The sequence below is a fragment of the Apteryx rowi genome, unplaced genomic scaffold (genome assembly GCF_003343035.1).
Source record: "Apteryx rowi isolate R43461 unplaced genomic scaffold, aptRow1 scaffold_573, whole genome shotgun sequence".
Taxonomy (NCBI): domain Eukaryota; kingdom Metazoa; phylum Chordata; class Aves; order Apterygiformes; family Apterygidae; genus Apteryx; species Apteryx rowi.
The window spans coordinates 510,635-532,204 of record NW_020450842.1 but is presented as its reverse complement, the minus strand read 5'-3'; the positions used below and the strand labels follow the sequence as shown (position 1 = coordinate 532,204).

The following is a 21,570-nucleotide window of genomic DNA, read 5'->3' as shown; positions in this document are numbered from 1 at the left end:
ACTGAAGCAAAGGCAGCATTCAGTAGTTCTGCCTTCTCTGTATCCTTTGTCACCAGGGTCCCTGCCCTGTTCAGTTGTATTTCTCTACAGTCAACTTAAGAAAGTGTCATATAGACACCATACAGGGGTAAGTTATGATTATAGCTGAATGTTTACAACTTGGCAAAATGAAAATATATCTTCCTGGGAAGACTGTAACAAAGGAGAATTTTAAAGATGAGCCTTTCCTTGGTCTAAGAGAAAACCAAGAAAATTTCAAAGGAATTTCTTTTCAGAATCTGTAGGTGTGTTTTGGTATCTTAACTTTGTCTATGGAGATGTGTTTTGTACTTGTTAAACAGAAGAGCATACAAGTGTCATATATTTTGTGTAGCTTTCTTTGATTTGATACTAAATGTATTCTAGTGTTAATTTTGTTTCATATCACTGGGTTTTTTTGCACTTTCTTTTTTATACCAGTTACATACTGTTTTGATTTTTGTTTTCATACAAAGCTTTGGGTAATGAAATCAGAAAGGAAAAACACAAAGTAGCACTGGGGACGTTTCACTGTTATCTCTGTTCATTATTATAACAAAAAGCTGTTAATTGGGAGAGATTAATCAAAATACCAGTGTTTGTGCTTATGTCTATATTTATGTTCTAGTCAGACTTTTAAGTGCATTGATTATATAAACAGATTTTTTTCTTTTCTCTATCACCCTTTTAAATAGAACTGTGTTTTTGTTTGATTTTTTTTTTTTTTTGAGGCTATTTCAGTTTCCTTTGAAATTGTCCATGTGGAAGCTCTCATTAGAAGCTGTTACTCTATTCCTTTCTGCGTTGCATTTTGCCACTTTTCTGTCTGAAACTTAAGCCTTATAAAATTTATCACTCTACTGATTTTATCTTGGGCAGGGTTTCTGTCTTTTTTTTTCCCCCCATTCTTTTGCAAATACATTGCTGTTCCTAAATTTTCTGTAATTTTTTGTATTCAAGGTCCTTCGCTTGAAAACGATTCTACTTGCTGTCCCAGATTTCATTTCATGCCGCGATTTGTGAGATTTCTTCCAGGTAATGATTGTATTATGTAGCTTTATGAAAATGACAACTTAATAAAAGAAAAAGCTTATTCAGTCGGTGTAGCAGTATGGTGATTCCATCTGAATTCCTAAAACACTCCCTCATATAATGACTGTTTTGCTTAGAACTGCGAGAAGTAGGGTGTGGATAGGCAGGCCAGTTCTTGGGCCAGCTGGTCTGTCATGTGGCTTTTGCAGGCAGTGATGGGTCATTCTTGCCCTGTCCTGCAGTGGAGCTGTGGCATTTGAGGAGTGTCATTTTCTGCTGTCACATATGAAACAGTGAGTTTCATGTCCCCACCGCTCTTCGAGGTGCGTGTCGTGATTATATTAAGATTTTTCGATACGCAGTTTTGAGGGTCAGCACCCCTGAGCGCAAGTTGTTCTGATTGTTAATTTTTTTATCTTAATGTAAGCTTAGACATTGTAGCACACAGTGAAAGATAGAAAAGCACCATTTCAGTGCTATTCAACCCTAGCCTACCAGCCAAGGACAAGCTTCAATGTGAAGAGTTATGCTCATTTTGAGCGATCAGCTTATACAGGCATTTAACACATCCTAAGATACTAAGACAGACTTTCAGTTGATATAAATGTCAATGGCTCCACTGAAAATGTGTCCTGCTGAAGTCCTGCCGGTGATTGTTCCAAAGGGTTGGGTGTGCAGGAGGATGTGTTCAGCTGTTGGACTGAGGGCGCAGCTGAGATGCAGTGCAAATCTTCATCAAGAGGACTGTGGCCTGGAGATTCTCTCTGCTCTGGGCTTTGAAACTTAGTTGGAATATTAATTATAGCCGTAGCTAAATGAGGTTTGGCTAGCTACTGTGGAGAGTACCGATGGCTAGATGACTATATTTCTAATTGTTGTTCCTGGATTCGCAACACTATTCAATCAGAAGCAGAGCTCTGAGGCTTGTTAGCAAACATTGATTCAGTTCTGCTGAAGCAATTTACAWAATAAGCCATCAAGCCACATGTGGCTGATTAACTTGACCTCGTCACAAAATGAAAACAAGTTTGACCTGCGTGGATTGTGTAGCTTGAGGGTGTTTTCCTGTTGGTTTGGGGTTTTTATGTTCTGATTTGTTTTTTTTTAGTTTAGAAGTCAGCTCTTTCTGCACTGTTGGATTGCTTATTGATGGGGGAGATAAGTCTCTGTCCTTGTACTCCTATGTGCTTCCTATTTGAGGTTCCCAGCCCTCTAGCTCTTAGCAAAAATGGCTTTTTCTTGTTGTTTCTCCATGTTCTCTTTAGCATCTTTATGATAAATACTTTTTAAACGAAGTTTGCGGTTTAGATAATTTATTTTCTGAGATGTCCATAGAGATTATTAATTTCCAGAGAGTGGAAATCTATTTCCTTCAGGTATGTTTACAGAAGATTATTTATCTGTATTTTTTTCAAAGAAGATATATTAGTGCAACAGAAGCCCACACATCCATCAAGTGCCTCCTTAAAGATGGAAATGAATTCCTGATTTCCCATCCCCTCTACTTTTCTTTCTTATTTTTCTCACATAGTCTAAAGAAACCCAGCTTCGTGATGTCAGAATTTCTGTGTGGGTTACTTACAGGCGCGGACATTGGGGTAGCTCTGAGCTTTGAGCTAATTGTATCAGGTTTGCTGAGTACCAAAGATACAGAGCACACAGAATAGTTGCCTTATTGTTTCCCTCCTTCCCTCCTCCCCCTCCTTGGCTTTTTATGATGATCAATATATTGGAGCGTAAGAGACTAGAGAAAACCGTTGGATTTCACAGATGCAGTGTGTTTTGACCCAGGCAAGGTCAGGTCTCTGAACTACTGTTTAGCACAACTGTCTATAGCAACCTGTCCTCTCCTGGCAGTCTTGAGTAAGTAACTTTACACGTACTTTTTTATTGGTTGCTGGACATGGACTCTCTCTTGCTGAACGATATAAACTAGTAGTTGGCAAAAGTGCCAACAAAAATCTTCTAAACTTGAGTGTCTCTTTAATTCTAAGATTAACTTTCCAATTTTAAAAACTGTTTTGCTCTTCAAGTGACCAGTATGGCTCGCTCTCTGCCTCTATAGATTTTCAGAAGTATTTTCTCTCTCAATTCTTGTTTGGAATATATTTTCCTTGTTTTAGATTTCCCCCTTGGAATTTAAATCACGCTAATTGTTCTAAGTGGTTGCTAGACCAACTTATATCGTTCCTCTTCATCTTTTCTATACTGTAGTGCTGTAATCCCAAATAGAGTAGGAGAAGTGCATATCCCTTCATGTACGTTGCAGAGGAGATCATCTTAAGCAGCGCTGCTGTGATGCAGCAGTTCAAAGAGGCTTTTTATATGTGCCTAATACCACATTCCCTGTGTTGTGTATTCTTCCCCAGTATCGTTTTTAGGCTTTACCTATGTTTTTTTTCTCGATTCTTTTTTGTGTGTGTAGTGATAGGGAGAGTATACTCAGTGGCAGGACCAGATTGCTTCTGCTCCCTAGGGAAGGGAAATCAATGTTTGTGCTTCTGTGGACATGAATCTTGAAGATGCCTCCAATGTCTATGGATTAAGTYCCTTTTACTTAAGGAGGACGTCTGAGAGGTTTGTGTCAAAATTAAAGTGCCATAGTAGCATGTCTGTCTCATATGAGCTGACATACTGAATTTGAGTAGTCAGTGTCTTCTGAGTGGTGGTCTGTCAAGACCATCACTCATTCATCTTTGCTGTATTCGTCTTTGAATCTGTAACTGGCTGCCTGGAGCTAGTAGGGTGTTTATTATACCRTTTTCCTTCACAACAAGCAGCCTTTGCTGTGCGTGTTTCCTGGGGTCTCAGAAGTATTTAGCAGTCTTCATATGTGCTTCCTTGATTTAGTGACAGAAGAGGGCATGAGACTCTTTAGTCTTCGTTKCTGCAGGTACAGCGTATAAGCACTACAAATGAGTTTAAAATGCAGAGATAACTTACTGCATTCACCCAGAAGTGTCCCGTAAAATTTTTGAGTGTTCCTTAAAAAAGCCACATAAATGCCTAAAAGGCTTTTTAACTATTCTTGTAAAAGGAGTGATAAAAGTGTGAAAAGGAAGACATAACGGACAGTGTAACTTATTGTTCTGCCTGCTCGTTTTAAAATTATTCAGGCAAGTTGGAAACTTCAGCTTTGCAGTATGATGAAACTGTTATTTTTGCTACCATTACCATTATTGCTTCCAGTTTATCAAAGAAGTGTTTATGCGTGTGCACTATTCATCAGTAAAACATTTGCCTTTTTATTTGTCAAGTCGCTTAAGCATTTTGCATTTTATTTCGCTCATCTGAATATTTTATTTGTTTTGCTTATTTTCTCTTTTGCTAATACTTTAGGAGCAAATATCTGAAATGTGATTTTATTTTTTTTTCTTCTTCTTTTTTTTTTTAAGATGGAGGGAAAGAAGTCCTGTCAATGCATCAGATTCTTCTCTATTTGTTACGATGCAATAAAGCTCTGGTGCCTGAAGAGGAGATTGCCAACATGCTTCAGTGGGAAGAACTGGAATGGCAGAAATACGCAGAGGAATGCAAAGGGATGATCGTTACCAGCCCTGGCATGGTAGAGCAAATAATTCTGATTTATGAACAGTCCAATGACCCATGCATGTCTTGTTTCAGAGAGTCTCCTATGGGCTGAATTGTAAGTGGAAAAGATGACCAATGACAGTTGCAGTTTGCAATAGGGAAAGTGAATTGACTGGTTCCAACCTTGGCAAGATTTGCACCTTCTGCTGCCTTACTGAAGGAAAGGTTTTCAGATGAGCACTGTTTCAATGTCCACATGAAACGGAATAGCTATATTTTAATTATGTGAAACCTTAGTTTGCCCCTCTGCTTTCGTATTTTTTTGTGACAGTCTTTATCTGCATGATCACATTCTGTTTTCTGTGATGCAGGTTCAGAGAATTAGTAATTATTTTCACTTTTCTTTCATCTTCCTCTTTTGAACCCCAGCTCTATTTAATCTGCTCTACCCAGATTCTGCCCTGAATAAGTAAAAGATCTTTTCTGCCTATGTGTTTTTTCACTTGTTCCTGTGCTGCTCTCACTCATACCAAAGAATTTCATGTGCATTAATAAATGCATTCATTAATTTTCAGTGCCAAACTTGAAACCCGTATGGCCTTATTATTTTTGGAACAGTTAGTATTTTAAAGCATATGTTCTTAGAACACAGCTCCTTTCCACTCCAGTATTTATGCAAATTTAATCAATTTTTCTGAATGTCACACTCTAGAAATGAGCACAAGAATAAATGGTATCCACTAAGAACTGCAGGGTTTTGTTTATGTGATTTGGTCAGGATCACAAAGATGGCATCTCGGTAGTAGAGGCATATTTTGGACTTCATATTATAGACTGCCATCCAGCTTTCTCAGTTGTAAGACTTTTCTTTCTGACTTCATTTTCCTTCCTTGCTCATTGCACAATCTCTCAACTCTCCTGCAGATCTGTAACTTAGAATCATTCCTAAAGGGAAATATAGTTTGCTCACTGAAAAACCTGTCTCCAAATTGCAGCCAGGGTAACTGCCTAGATATATTTTTCAAGCCCTTGTTTTTAACTATGGCAGCATTACATTTAGTAAATTACTTTATAAGCTAATCAGAACTTGCCAGGCTAATTTTTTTTTTTTTTCCTTGATTTCATTCTAAGTATTTTCCTTCTGGATGAAGCTTTCTGCACCAAAAGGGAAAATAAACCTATCTCTGGGAACACCAATACATGGGAACTCTCAGTATGGAAAACTTTCCTTGAGGTGGTTAAAACTGAGTGTTAAATCAGAGTTTCATAACAGAAATTGTTAGACAGTCTTAACTGCCTAGCTTAACGTTCCCTATGGCCTCCATGGAGTCCCATACAAGGCACAAGGTAGTGTACCGGTTATCAGCATCCAGATGATATACACTGACATAGCTTTACTGGTTTTGCTGAAGCTATGCTGATTTCTGCCACTAAAAACGTGGTCTTTTTTGTTATTTTTRTATATCTTAGCATATATGCTCCTTTTTTACGTGACTGAAAGGCCTGTAAATGTCTTTATGCACAAAGCAATGCAGTTTGTGACTGCTAGTGTTAATTGTGGGATTTTGTGTGATTTTTACCAAACTTAGCATTCTACAATACAAAATTTTTAGAGATGTGTGTGGATATAAAAATATATAAGCGTAAAAGAAATTTGCAGCACTTTGAAAAATGGTCATGTTATAATGCYGTCCTTAGAGGATGTTTTTTCTCTCAAGAAGGTTGTAATGATTTTTTTTTTTTTATAGTCTATGGATTTTTTCAGTTGATTGCAGCATGTTTTGTTGAGTATAAAAGTAAGTGAGAAATAGAGTATGAAAGTATTTTCTGTGCATTTTACCACATGTTATAAGATGAAACAGTTCTATTATAGAGACAGTGTGAAACTGTTCTGTAAGATGACAGCTCTTCAATTCAATTTATCTACTTGACACAATGAAGTAAAACACTAAATTTTATTTTGCTGCTTTCCTCCGCAATACCACTTCAAAAATAATTCCTTCTGAGAACAGATCCAGTTTTTCTATATGTATTGCATTATTTTAAAATGTGAGGTGTACATATACAGAATGGAGAAAGGAAAAAATAGACAGGCATATAAATCTCATTTACTTAAACAACTAACAATAGTTCAACATTATTTAAAATAGTTTAATATGTTCATGGTATTCTGTTAGTTCTCTGAAACTTTGTTTTGGAACAGATTTAAAGGTTAACAGATTTTAATCTTTTTTTAATATGTCACTCTTTCTAAAATGCTGCTGCTTTTTCTATTAGTACATATATAGATAGATAGATATATACACACACACATATATATACAGGCACACACACATGTATATTCATATATTTTAACACACTTTTGTACTACATCCRCATGCAGTCCCACTGTGCCTTCTTTTATGAGCAAAGCCTTGACTGATGAGATTTGGAGTAGGAAACAAAGATACTGGGCCTCCGCTCCATTAGAATTTCCTTGTTCTGGGTGAGATGTTAAAAGCAAGATTCTGATAGTTTGCGCTTGTTAGATGATCTCTCACAGCACTTTTAAAAGAAGAGAGGGATAAAAATCTGAAAGAATAGCATTTAATTTGTTTGTATCCTCTCTGCTGGTACATAGTTTATACTGTATGTTTGTGTATGATGCTATCTAGGCTCAATTTCATTCATTTACTCATTTAACCTTCAGAAACACCACAGAGATGAAGCTTGTCTTCACTGTACTAAAAACTAAAGCATAGCATAGTTGAACCTCTCTCATAACCTTCAGCRAATGAACAACTGTGATAAATCTTTAACAAGGAGATCTTTTGTCCTGCTTCTTGTTAAGCATTTGTTAAGAGCTGCGTAACAGAAGGACAAAACACAAAGGCAGTGCCATCTAAATAAACAAAAAGGGTCTAGTTTTAAGTGACGCTGAGCCCCCCCACATTTCGCACAGACCTTGCTAGGTGTATTGAAGGCTCCTCTCCATTTCCCACTTTTGAGGTTCAGATTACTTCTATTTAGGTGTCTAAAATGTGGAGCATTTGAATAGAAAAATGTTGGTTGTATTTCTTTAATATATTGATTGTAATCAATATATGGAGGGTAATGATTGTTTTATATCCTGTTAATCAGATTTTACCTTCTTTGTTCTCAGAGGGATTGTTGTTGCATAGCAAGGCAGGCTTGTGTGTGTGTGTGTATTTTTTCTTTTTTTTAAATCAGGTGTAAAAATTTCTTCATTTCTAATGTTAAGGGATGGGAGAAACAGCAAATGACTTCTGTGAAGATAATAAAAACTTCAAGTTTTGGCTTTGTGCAAAAACCACGAAAACAGATGAACTTAAGTTTTCCTGACTTTAAGTTCTGGTTTAGAGAACAACATCCTGTCTGCTGCAGATTCTCCCCATGTTTTTTATTAGAATTTGCTGTCCCATTCCTTTTTTATGGGAAGCACTGTGTGGAAAAAACTATTCTTTTTTTCCACTAGCTTGCATGAGCAAACTGAATCTTGGATTATTCTTTAATCAGTTGGGTAGATGAAACTTTATCTTTTGTCACCCTGTCAAAAGGGAAGTTGATAAGCCTTTTTCCCCTTTGAAAATATTTCTCTATCTGAAAAGTCAAAGTTTTAGATAAGTTTTTCAACAGTAGATGAGTAGTTTGGCCACCTGAGGAGGTTTACCTTTCCTTCCAAAATTGGCTTCATTTATCCATGCAGAAAATTATTTCTGTAAACARTTCTACAAAGGTGATTTGAAGGATTAAAGCTTTGCTCTTGACATGGTTTGTGTTGTTTTGTTAGAAGAATGGTGAGAGCCATTTCTTAGGGTTCTGTAAGAAATTCTGAAACTCATCTTTGAGAAATTTTCAATGCTGAATTGACAGTTTTGAGGTGCAGGTAACCAAAAGTAATGCCCTTTTTCTGAAACTTTAGAGAAGCAGAAAACATTGGCTTCATCCAGCTGATTGCACGGTGAGGAGTAAGCAGGTACATAACAAAGCAGCTTGCAAGGTAATGGAGAAAATATTTGCTTGGAGACAAACTGTGCACCTTCAACCGAGTTTTTAAAYATGTTCAGTAAGCAAACAAGAACTCTGCTAGCAGCAGGTCTTCGGCAGTGATGTGTAATTACTCTTTTCTGCATTTTTAGAGGTGAAGTGAAAGTTGCCTCCTTCTACACTGTCCTTTTAACTATAAAAAGAACTTTTGTTTTGAAGTATAAAAAGAACAAAARTCTTCCTCATTATACAAGACTGTATTCCTCCTTATGCACATCAGCCTAGGAGCCTTTTCTAAGGTGGCACAACAGGTTTAATGCCATTTAGTCTGTGTGATTGAATGGGTCTAATAAGGGCTTCACTTACGATGGAAATCGGGAACAGAACTAAAATTAGAGAGGTAACCTGATCCTAGTGAACCACTCGGATATGTGGGAGCTTGAGTGCCAGAATGCTACTCCTGATTTTATTTCCAGTGTGATGTTTGATCAAGGGAAAGCTGCTTTAAGTTCTCAGAAAAAAGCAAACCACAAATTTCCTGACATGTAAAATGAAAATAAAAAGACTGACTTTTTTTGCTGAGAAAGCCAGATCAATTAACTTTGATCCAGTCATTGCTATTTGCCAAATATTAATATAGTATAAGTGATAAGTTTTATGTTTATTTTATTAAGCTTGGAGTTTTGCTGCTGCTTGGTTTCTGGACAGTATGGGCTAGAGACAATACATTTTCCATGGAACTGCTGTTAATTAGGTGAATTTTGTTTTCCTCCTAGAAACCCAGCTCAGTTCGTATTGACCAACTGGACCGCGAGCAGTTCAATCCTGATGTAATTACTTTCCCCATTATTGTCCACTTTGGGATACGACCTGCTCAACTCAGTTATGCTGGAGATCCTCAGTAAGATGCTTTTCCTTCAATCTTTTGTTCGGAAACTCATTACTGTTGTCATTTGTGGCTTACACAGGGCTTGTGTATGTGCTTATTGAGTCTGATGAAAAGCTTAGTGCTTGTGGCTTTTGTAAATTAGAGAATATGAGGTATAATTTCTTTTACTGGTTAAATTCAGGATTTTCCTTTGTAAACTTCAGTTTTCTGAAGTGAATATGCACACACAAACAATATTAAATTTCTCTACCTGAGAATAGCTCTTCTAGGTCAAACTAGAGATTCTTCTAGCTCCATGTTGTTTCTCTCAGTGACCAGCGATGGATTTTTAAGAGGAGAATGGTATAACAGGTAAGGCAAAAAAAACACTTCCCCAGACTCCAGAGCTCTGTAGCATGTGGACTTCAGATCTAGAGGATTTATTACGTCATTTTATTTAACTGCCATGAATGGACCTTTCTTCCCTGAATTTCTCAAATCACTGTTTGAACCTATTTATGCTACTGACAGTCAGAAGATTGCAGATAATCACTTCCCCATAACTATTGTGCATTATATGAAAAGGAACTTTCATTTATTTCAGGGCTGCTACTTGATCATTTTATTAGGTGCTCTTCAGGTCTTATATCTAATCATGAATAATATAGCCATTTCCTATTTGCTTTCTTCATGCCATTCATGCTTCTGTGCCCTCTGTCATATCCTTCTTAGTTGTTTCTTTTTATGACTTGAGGGACCAAGTCCATTTACTATCTCTTGCTTGGAAACTGTTCCATCACTGACACTTTTCTCTATACCTTTTCTGTCCTTATAGAGATGGGGAGGATGGGGAGGAACATAGGCAAGGAGTGGTGAGAGAACCAGAATTTCAGGCAGAAGAGAAGATACTGCTTCACCATGGATTTATATAGTGACATAATAGAGATTGTTGGGGGKTTTTGTTCATGAGTCCTTTTCCTAATAATTTCTGATATTTTCAGGGAGCTCTCCCAATGATTCAGAGGTCTCTTTTCTAAATGATAACAGAAATACACATCCCCTCTCTGTGCATGCATAATTAAGGGTGTTTTTTTTCCTCTTGCATTTTTCTCCAGWGTCATTTAATGACGTTGAATTTCATCTGCCGTTTTGTGGTCCAGTCACTCACGTGTTATTATAATGTTCTACAATTCTTTGCAGTGAATTTTCAATTTACTATCCTGAATAATTTTATATCATCAGCAAATTTTTACCTCGCTGTGGTTGTCAAGGATGTATGTAGGAGCTCTCTTTTTCATTTAGAGAAAACTGCACCTTCTTGGCCTGAAAGGCTTCAAACTCAGTGATACTGATTTTACTAAATTCTGCACACTTTCAGCCTCTCTGAATTACCTTTGATAGGTTAAGAATGGGGAAGAAGCTTGTATGTGAATTTAAATTTACATGTTAGTGGCAGGTAAGTTACAGGATTGGGAAATAGGAAAGGTGAGTGCTTATGCAAATAACAGTACATTTTCTTTTTCACTTTGGGCATGACTTTATTTTTCTTATCCACAAAGGGAGAATAATTAGACAAAAGAATATAAGAAAATACATCCCTACCTCTGTTTTGATGCTAAATTTCTTAATATTTGTGAAGTTGTAGTATTTTACATATAAGGCCGTATAAAAATGCAAAGATTATTCTTCTTACATTTTTTATTTTTAACTTTATTTAAAATTTTGATAATTTTTTTTTTTTCCCCAAAGCTGCATAGGGAATTTAGATGTGCTTCTTTTATTGAAGTAACAGAGTAGTTTTTGTGGAAGATCTCTGTGGTGCCATCATAAATCTCAGGCTTAACTCTGATGTATATGTGAAATACATAGTTTCCAGAAAAGATATTTGTCTAGTGTTTCTTTTCTTGATGAGGTTCTAATACACTATTTTTGTTTTTGTTGTCTGTTTATCATTCTTCAGTCTTCACTGCAATAACAGAATTGGTTCCATCCATATTAGTACCAGTAGCAAAATCTATATTGAACTTCATAGTCCCTGCTTCTCTTTTTTGGGGCTGAAACTTCCTCATGGCTTCTGTTTTTCTGCTTGGCTGATTTGCTGGTTATCACATTTTTCTTCTTTGGATGGGGATTCATCAGAAATGGAAGTGCTACAAAAAGCTATTCTGCAGCTKGCAGAAGTGCAGAGAACAGACATAACAGCAATCTATGGATTGTCCATTTCAGATGTGTTTATAAACTCAAAAGACACCAAAATCTCTAGAGACAAAGAGTACACGTTCAAGAATGATGTGCAGAAATAGCTATGAGAAAATGCCAATAAGAAAAGACATGTGTGTTTGTGTGCGCGCGTGCATGTGTGTGTGAGAATGTGGGGTCCTGGAAAGATTATGAAATAATGAAATAGCTGCTGCTCCATTTAATGGGTTGTCACTAATGTGGCAACTTCACACTAAAACCACTGTTCTAAGATGGTGCTAAGGAGTATCTCTTTATAATGTAAATATAAAAGAAAATAAAATACTTCTTCCCTCCACCCCCAAATTCCCTGCTTCCCATTAGAAGTCTGTTTTTTTGTGGGTTTTCTTGAAAAGCTGTGCAGAGATGATTCTCTTGTTTCCTGAGGGACCAAGGTTCATGCCGTGACTCTCTTGATCAGTCCTCCCGTAACAACTCTTGAACCTATTAGTCAATTGGAGCCAAATGCAATGGTGGGCTACGAATGGAGTAAGGGCTTAGAAGTTTTGTGAAAGTGGGTGTTGCATCACAGAGGGACTTCCAGTGAGGGGAAAGTTCAGTCATTTCAGGTCACATGCAATTAGACACCCCCAAAGTATGAAATAGGTAGACAGTTACAGCAAGAGGAAAAACAGAAGCCTTGCATATACCCTAACTGCCACAAAAGCTTTACTTGCAGACTGCATTCAGCACGAATCCATAGGGATTCAAACTTTGTTATTTCTCTGTTCACAGAATGACTGTACAGTGCATCTGGCTTATAGAGCTTTTCTCCTTGTGCTTCACTGAAATGTTTCAGCCAATGTAGGACAGACGCTGCTTGGAAAAGTTACCATTTCTGTTCAATGAGTGATAGGTGAACTTCTTGGAGAAGCTTGAAAAAGTGCTTTTCTCAGACTTTTGCAATGTCTGAACTGAGCTGTGTTGCACTGCGGCCAAGTGTTTTCAGTGCGTGGGGGTGACCTGTTGGCAAGGGCAGGTGGGTGCCTGGAAGACCTGGGGTCTGCTCTGAACTCTGCCATCGCAGCCTCGCACCTCCTCTCTGCTGCTGTGCCCACACCTCTGGGGCAGCTGCAGTGACACTGCGACCTCTCTTGGAAAATGCTTTGAGATTTCTGTGGTGCGAAAAGATGCCTGTAGAACATCTGTGTGCATGTAAATACATTATTGGCAGCTGAGATGCTCATGCGGCCAAGCTGCAAGAGGTTTTTGTTGTATTCATGAAAATATTTTCTCTTATTGTCCTTCAGATACCAAAAGCTTTGGAAGAGTTACGTGAAGCTGCGTCACCTGCTGGCCAACAGTCCCAAAGTCAAACAAGCTGATAAACAGAAATTATCGCAAAGAGAGGTACAGTGAGCTTTCCTATAAACAATTAATTGAGCACAATAATTCAGAATAGAATAAAGTTTTATGACTGCCCTTTTTATGGAAACAATTGAAATCCTTCACAAAAGATTTTCTTTTCAAGCTGTTACACTGATTTTATTTTTATCCTTGCCTGTTAGTGAACAGAATTTTTTTGCTTTTCTCCACTCTCACATTACCACAAGGTTTTTTTTTTACCCAGTTATAGAAATGATCATTGTAGGACCATGACTTCTTTATAGCCATTGCCATTAATGGTTCCAGGAATTAGCATAGACAAGAACTTTTCATTTCAGACAATTCTTTTAAGTGGCTCATAATTTTAAACATTTCTCTTTTGAGAAAAAAAAACCTGCCACACTTGTGCATGCTTTTAAACTGTGATTTATTAGGCAGTCTTAGGGAAATTCTTTAAGATCTTTGAGTGATAGACAGAAACAACATAACTCTTAAATATATGTAAGGTGAAGTTTGGGAGTTTTGCTAGAAAAAGATTTTTTAAAAACAGTTGATATCATCTGGTAGCTTTTATTTTTAGTACTCTTTAATGAGAAGTGAGGTGTTTGTTAAAATTGGTCTGTCATTCTTTTTTCCCCAAAGTGATGAGCAGTAAGCAATTCCCAAGTGCAGATGCTCAACCAATAGGAAATTAAAATTAGGAAATAAAGTCACCTAAATAGAGACTAACACAACCTGCTCTAAGATATCCATCTTCTAACATCTTGGACTGAAACTTTGCATTTGTCTGGTAGCATGTCTACCAGGCACTCTTAATTGGACAACTTATGTAAAGGATAAATAGAGGAGGAAGGAGCTTCATTAGTACAGAATAAATTTAATGAAGTGGTGTTGTATTTATTTATTTATTGCAAAGCCTGGTGCTTTTTTGAGTTTTCCCCAGTTTGCTAGTTCTGTAGCTGTGGTTGCAGTAGATGTTCGATATATTTGACAGTTCGCCTGATTTTATTATTACTGTAAAGCATAGTGTGCTGTTGCCTGAGCAAGGGGCTTAATTAGCAATTTATTTATGCCAGTATTAAATAAGTCCGAACCTGTCAGTTTTCTTCCTTGTAAATGGGAAGAACCACAGTGCTGAAACTTACCTGTGCCACCATTTATTTTAAGGAGAAATTGATTTTGTCCCTAAAGGAGTATTTTTATATCTTTGCTACAGCTTTCCACGGTCAGAGATCAAGTTGAAAGGAAGGCCGTTGTTATGAACATCTCTTCATTAGTGGCTAATGGATGACTTATTTGTAAAATTGTAGTGGATTGGGTGTAGGAGGGTATTGGGTTTTTTTGCAAAAAATAAAATGTTCCTTTGGTATTTATCACTTACTGTAGTGCTCTGACTTTTGTTCCTAGACTGTATTATCTAGGATGATGGGTTTCTCAACTAATTGCCTGCCATCAGAGAGATGTATAGGACTGAAGTAAAAGCTTTATGTAAGGATGACCTATGCACTGTGACACTGGAGGTGTCAGTAACTTAGCAGGAGCTATAGGGTGCACCTGACTGGCACGTGGGCTTTTCACGATTATGAATTATACTTTATGAGTAATACTGGAGTGTTCCTGAGCCAGTTAACCTGCAACTACAGGCAGGTCTAGCAAACACGAGCACCTGTCTCAGAAAACACCCAATGGCACAGTCTCCAAATGCAAGTTTTGGACAATGCATAAGGGGTGCAGTGTCATAAACATCTCTGTTCCCTCTGCCATCGGTCATTCGTTCCTATGTGATCATATGATATCTGCAACAGAGTCATGTCTCAAGGCTTTATTCCTCTAACCTAACTCTGAGCACTTACAGGAGGTGCATAAATTGGGAACCTGATACCCTAAGGCTCACTTTGAAGTCAGTGAAGAGATACGTTTTTTGAAGCAGTTTATCCGCCTTCATTGAATATAAAAGGAGCCTGGGCTAGCTAGCGTCCTACCTTAGACACTTCGGTAGAGTGCCTAGAAATAGGTCTGATGAATCTACATCTGGATAGATCTCTCTTGACACCATCCTGGGAGTCCTAGCAGAAAAGAAAACAGAGCCCAGTGCTGCCCAGTGTTGCTCACAGGCTTCGGTTTGGGAGCTGAGAACAGACTGCTTTTAACACGTGCCCTATAGTGAAAAGGAGAGGGAGAGAGAAGGCAGGCTGTAGCTTTGGAAAGTTTCTTTTTCTGAAGAAGGAAAAATGCTGAGGGAGTCTTTACTGTTGTTGCATGAGGTGTGGGGGAGCTTGCTACTCCAGAGCTTTGCAGTATTGAAACCTAAAATCAGGCCAGGAGGTCTGATCTGTAGGTGACTTATTTTAGCTGTTTTCCTTTCACACTCTCTCTCTCTTTTTCTTTCTTTTTTTTTTTTTTAATAGAAAATAATTTTTAAAAATGCTTAGGTAGAGGAGCTTAATGTCCTTAATGTCCTTGCCATAATTTATAGAGACTAGTAAGCTGTGTGCAAAACATGAAACTTCCTGTGATCAAGGCAAAACAGACCTTTAAATATTTTAATATTTTATTTGGAATAATATGAGTAGATTTTGTGATGTAGGCTCCAGAACTGGTGAATGCTGACTCCTTTTGCAGACTGGGGGCACTGACAGTGGTGAACAGGACCTATTACCAAGTAGCTGGGATCACATTATAAAGGCTTTATTTTATTTTGTCTGTTGAATTCCTTATTCCTGCTGAATACTTCAAACCAGAAATACTCACAGAGACAGACTTGAATGAAGAGGCTGTTTTGCACATAGGGGTAAGGAGGGAGCTTTCATAGTAAGGATCTTAACTTACTTGCATACGTATCATACTGGAGGTAAAAGTAGGATTGACTTGTTTTGTCATTTGCAACAGAAACTGTAATTAGTCACCTTTTGCTCTCCTCTGTGTCTACCAAAATCCCCTGCTGTCAGTGCCATACTAAACATCCACCACGGTCTTGTGACTGGCGGTGAAAAGATTTGAGCTAGTCTTAACTGTTCCCCAAAAGTGAACCTTGAACAGATATTGTGAGCACCCTCCTGTGTGGTTTAACACCGCTTAGTTGTAGCAGGTTCCTCACGGCGCCCTGTTCTCTCCCTGTCTAGGAAGCGCTGCAGAAGATCCGGCAGAAGAACACGATGAGACGTGAGGTGACTGTGGAGCTGAGCAGCCAGGGCTTCTGGAAAACCGGGATTCGCTCTGACGTCTGCCAGGTGACTAAACCGAGAGTCGGCTGATGCGTTTTCTTTGTCGGTAACTGCCGCTTACCTCTTGTAAGGGTGATTCTTGACTGAAGAACCGACCACTGGAAATTAATACCTTTGCCTCAATGTGATCTGTGTATTTGGGGAACCACTGTAGCCACAGAAGAAAGCTGTGTTTTAGGTTTAGTTTTCTAGTTCCTTGCACCGGCTCGCCAACTGGTCAATTACCAAAAAAAGGGGTAGCCAGGAATGGGCGGTTTGGGGCTGGAGGTTTGAGATGCAGTAGCCTTGACTTATATCAGCCAAAATCTGAGTCTAATGTTGAACTTCTAGGGCTTCTTCTTCCATTGACTGGGTGAGTTTTGGATATTTTTATTTTAGATATTTTTCCATTTTGAAATTTTTATATATATATWTTTTTTTAAGGGAAGCGTAAAGGCTAGTCTTTGTATTCAAAAGAAAAAGGTTCCTAACTTTTGGTTATAAAACATTGTTTCTCAGTACAAAGGCATCTTTCAAGTACTTTAATGTTTCAAATGCATGACATTTCCAAGGTACAAATCTCTGCAGGATCCTATTCCAAGGCAGATAACAGCCACAAACTTTTTGATTACAAACAAAAGGGTTAAGCAGATATGATAAAAATAAGTACAGTTTTTATATAATAATGTATTTATTAGCAAAGATCAAGTAAATACAATAGCAAAACCAGCAGTATAATTAGGTCATATTTTAGGTGTTGTTTTGGAGAAGTTAATTAAGAATTAAATGCTCAAAATKTAATTAACTTAACAGTATGAAATGTAAACATAGGAGGTGGCTTGGAAAAGGTATAGTTAGAAACCATGTTGTTGTCTTGGAACCTTGGTAAAGCCGAAGGAGAAATTCTAACAGGAGAGAAATACCAATAACTAAATTTTTTTTCCTTCTCTCTAAAACATTTCTTTTGATTCTATTATTGCTTGTGAAGTCGAAGAAAGAATAATGGAACATCATCTTCTCATGTAGCTGAGGAAACTTACAGTCCTTTTCTCATTTTTGTGGTAAACTATCTATTTTTACAGGTTAAGTCAACAGTGTAAATTTGTTGTTTAGGAGCTTTGAAACAGTTCTGTGTGTTATTCATAATACCTTCTATGATTTATATTTTAATGTCTCATTGGATGTTCTTGTTTGCTGTTGAAGAACAGCAAACACCAAAGAGCAATCAGCTATTTCACTTTTTTTGTGCACATCTACAGCCATAACATCTAAATCAGTCTGTTCTGATATGAAAGTCATTTGATTTGATTTCTTTGAGAGGTCAAGAGTAGGCAAACTGTGTATCTGTAAAATGAAAGATTACTATTGCTGTTACCTGTTTTTCCTAGATTAAAGAATACTAACACTAAATACATGTAAATCAATTCTGTGGGCAGAGCTAAAGTGCAGTGATTTAAAATTATTGGTTTGTTTTAACTTTTAGAAGCATTGCAGTTTAAAAGATTGAAACTCTTAAGCCACTGAAGCGCTCTAATATTTCAGAGTTGCTCCCTGTTCCGTACAGCAGTAATAACGCTAGTCCTCATGGTTTCCAAACTGAACCACTCGAAGGGGAAGGAAAAAGGGTGAGCGAAGTGTTCTGAAAATTGAAAATGGCTCTATTCTGTCAGACTTATTTAAAATTATCTAGTAGGTGAAGTGCATTTCTTTTATGCCACTRAACTGGGCAGCAGTTAGCTATGCAGCCTGGCAGGGTTGGGCCCCATGGAGATGATACCACCCCCAGCCCTGCTCATTGCTGCCTGTATTGCTTCCAGTGTGCCCGCAGCAGCTGTGCTAGCTCTCTGGGTTAGGAGAGAAATGATGCATTTCAAAATATTTCAGCTTGCCTGGCTCTTTCGGTAGCTTCAGGTTGGGGAGCGACTGCCTTGGCAGTCATGCTGGCAGCTCTGAAGAAGCAGCCGTCTCCCACGAGCCTTGGGGACGGTGGCACTGCTGGAGAGCCGGGGGCAGACTGGGAGAGTCCATCGCCTTGTGCCATCAGCTGTAGCAGGAAAAGAGTATGCAACACAGTTAAAATTATATATAAAAAATAAAATGACTAATATATTTATAACCAGATTCAGGTACCAAGGTTAGGGGACAACTCCTGTGGCCTGTTGCTGTATGGTTTCAGGAGAAACTGTTTTTGATCACTAGTCATTCTTCATTGCAATACAATTTTTAAAGTGTGTTATTTTACAGTCTCTTATAAAGAGATAAATAAAGCATCAGAAACATCAAATAGCTATAATCCAACATGACATACATTAATTGAATCAACTGAGTATTTAGCGCCATGAAAGCAGCACTTTGTCGACATAACTGCAAGAGTCAAATTAAAGACTTTCTGCGTGCCTCCCAGGGAAATATCAATTCCTCATTCACTGTACCACAGCTGGTAAAATCGAAAACTTTGTATTCCAGATTCTCAATCTTAGGGCCACGTGTGTTGGTTGCTAAGTATAAACAATATTAAAATTTGCCTGAGGACTGTTTTTGTTTCCTAGGGGCCTCTGCAGTGGACCATACAGACAGGGAAGTAGAGTCACCCAATGAAGTAATGAATTTTTTTGGTACTAGCCTAAAACTGCAGGGTATTAAATAGGAAGGTCCAAGCAGCTAGTGTCATTTTCAGTCACGGCTTGTTGAATCTTGACCTTACTGATCTTGATCTTTCCAGACATCTCTTTACCACATTCAAAATAGCTCAATAACAGACTGGTTTCTTTGCTTTGTTTTGTTTTGTTTCCCTGCAGTGTTTATGCAGATGGATAAAATCTAATTTAATTAAATGTTTGGCTGATGAGGAGTGGAAAGCTAGGATTTTTTTTTTTCTCTCATTTAAACCAAAACAGAGTAGCGTTCAGTGTTACAACAAATAGAATGTGTTTGTGTTTATAGCTTAGTCTGCGAGTCATCTGTACACTGAAATTGAACGCTTTTCCTTATTGCAGTTCCCTTCTGTTTTTTTTTTTTTTTTTTTTTTTTTTTTTTTTTTTTTTAGCATGCAATGATGCTTCCTGTCCTCACCCACCATATTCGCTACCATCAGTGTCTGATGCATTTGGACAAATTGATAGGCTACACTTTTCGAGATAGGTGCTTGCTGCAGGTAAGAGGTGCAAAAAAAAAAATGACTTGCTGTTTTATCTTCCTAAAATTATTGAGTTTGTTTATAGTCCTGCTTGCTATACAATTTCATAGAAATGAGCTGCTATGCTATAACTTGAAAATGCCTGATTATTTGCATTGCAGATCTTTCAAAAGTTGCAGTTGACCCAAGAGTCTATTAAATAAATTAGACATCTGATTGTGCAAGTAGGCACACTTATATTTTCTCAATGGTAGGTCTGGATTTGCCTGTAACGTGTAGAAAGACAAAAATAGACTTACTGAAAAGATTGGCAGGTACATTATTCATTATTTCCTACTTGGTTCTTTTATTAGATATTTGTGAAGAATACAGTGTTTTTCTGCATATGAGTCCACATGTCTTGTTTCTTCCTTTTGTAGTTTGTTGTTCCAAAAAAGAATAACTTAAGTGCTGCCTTTTTACTTTGTGTTTATAGCTAGTGCAAAGGAATTTGCAAACTTCTGCTCGGAATTTGTGAACTTCTGTGCAACTCTTGCTTTCTACAAGAACATGAAAACATGTTCACATTTACAAACAAGGGTCAAGAACTGGAGAGAAGAGTTTCTTGTTTGTTTTAAATCCATCTGTGTTACATGACCAGTCATTTATGGAAGTGCATTTTTGGAATTGTTTGGCTCCAGAAGACTAACTCTAGGCACAGGTGGCCCCTTCCCCTTACATTTCTTCCAAAGTTACTGATGGGCAACTGACTTCTGTTCCTTATCTCCCCCAAAAGAGCCAGTCTCTCTCCCCTGACTGGGGATGGGGCTTGGATAGGTAAATTTTCCCTAACTTCAAAAAATGCAGTTTGTATATGTGGATGAGGCTTCATTCCCAAAATATTTTGTGTTAAGAAAGTCGAGGCTTGCTGAGAAATAATCTTTTCTCATAGTTTCTCTGTTTTCCTTAAGCTGGTTTTCAGGGCTTGTCCTACTGAAAATTGCATTAAACATTGAGCATTTTTTAGGGTTTGGTTGTTGGCAGGCAGCCTCGTCTTTAATATGAAAGATAAAAATACAATCACAGAAATCTTCAAAGTGGTGAGACCAAACACATAAACCAAAACACAAATTGCAGTCCGAAGGGGGAGAAAGCTAAAAATCAAGTTTGGCAGAATTAGTCAGATTAATGATTAGTTAGAACAAATGTACTTTTTGATGCTTGATCCCTATGCTTATTTGTTTAAAACCTAGTAACTTGTGCTGGAAGAGAGAGAACTTTAAATATAATTTATATAGCCCCGGTCACATAATTATGCATAGGCAATATCAGATATATAATTTTGCATTGATTTTTTGTCTGTTTCATCATGTTTGCTTTTTTTCAAAGGGCTGTGCTAATTTAACCATTCTGACAAGATGTAGTGTGTCATCTATTTCAGATGGAGCAGAAGTTGAGAATGTACAATTATGACAAACATTAATATTAGTGAAGAACTAAAAAGGATTTGAAGAAAGTTCTTATTGTTGATTGAATGTCATTTTATTCTCTCAGCAATTAAAACAAACTTTTCTACAAGTCTTGCTTTTGGCACGCCACAGCCACTGTTTGAATGACGACTGCGGAGAGCTGTTGGCATTTCTTTGCTTGCAACCCTCAGTGCCTGTCCTGTACATTTGCAGAATTAATGTTCCAAACCTCAGATATTGAGATTACCAGTGTATCTCTTATTTAAATATAAAGTGTGTGTACACATACGTTTATACATATATCCTGTTTTTAAGTGTGTATGTGTGATGGAAGAGAAAATGCATGAGTTTGCAGGATGGAGTTATAAAAGGTAGCTAGTTCTGTTCTTTCCTGCTGTTTTTATAGTGCCAGCAATAGAGAAGTAAGCTTTTGATAATGCTAGATTGTACAAATGTAAAACAAAAGACCAATCCTTCCATTGCTGTACACTTTCATTTGAAGAGGGGTACCATATAGTCACGTGAGGAAGAACTCTGCTGTGAATAACCGTGTCGGACGTAATATGCTTGTTTATTGTTGTCTTTTTCTGAAGTAGGAAATTTTTACTGATATATAAATAACCTCAATCAAGTATGTGAACAGTTGAGACACTCTTTATTTGTCCATATTTTTAATATGAATATTCATGCTGCAGTATTAAAAAGAATATATGTTTAAATAAGCAAACATGGTTGTATTTAAATTAACTCAGCAAAGATGGTAAGCAAAACCTCTAGGGTGAA

The 21,570-nt window shown here is 37.5% G+C and overlaps 1 protein-coding gene across 4 annotated transcripts in view; it reads left to right on the top strand.

The window, feature by feature from the left end:
• DROSHA (drosha ribonuclease III) overlaps positions 1 to 21,570 on the top strand; it is a 70,525-nt gene that overhangs the window by 21,492 nt on the left and 27,463 nt on the right. For all 4 annotated transcript variants that reach the window (XM_026082352.1, XM_026082350.1, XM_026082351.1 and 1 more), the window contains 6 exons: positions 979 to 1,053; positions 4,446 to 4,615; positions 9,345 to 9,469; positions 12,925 to 13,024; positions 16,123 to 16,230; positions 19,250 to 19,357. In XM_026082352.1, coding sequence (XP_025938137.1) covers positions 979 to 1,053; positions 4,446 to 4,615; positions 9,345 to 9,469; positions 12,925 to 13,024; positions 16,123 to 16,230; positions 19,250 to 19,357 — 686 coding nt within the window. The remainder of the gene's footprint in view (positions 1 to 978; positions 1,054 to 4,445; positions 4,616 to 9,344; positions 9,470 to 12,924; positions 13,025 to 16,122; positions 16,231 to 19,249; positions 19,358 to 21,570) is intronic.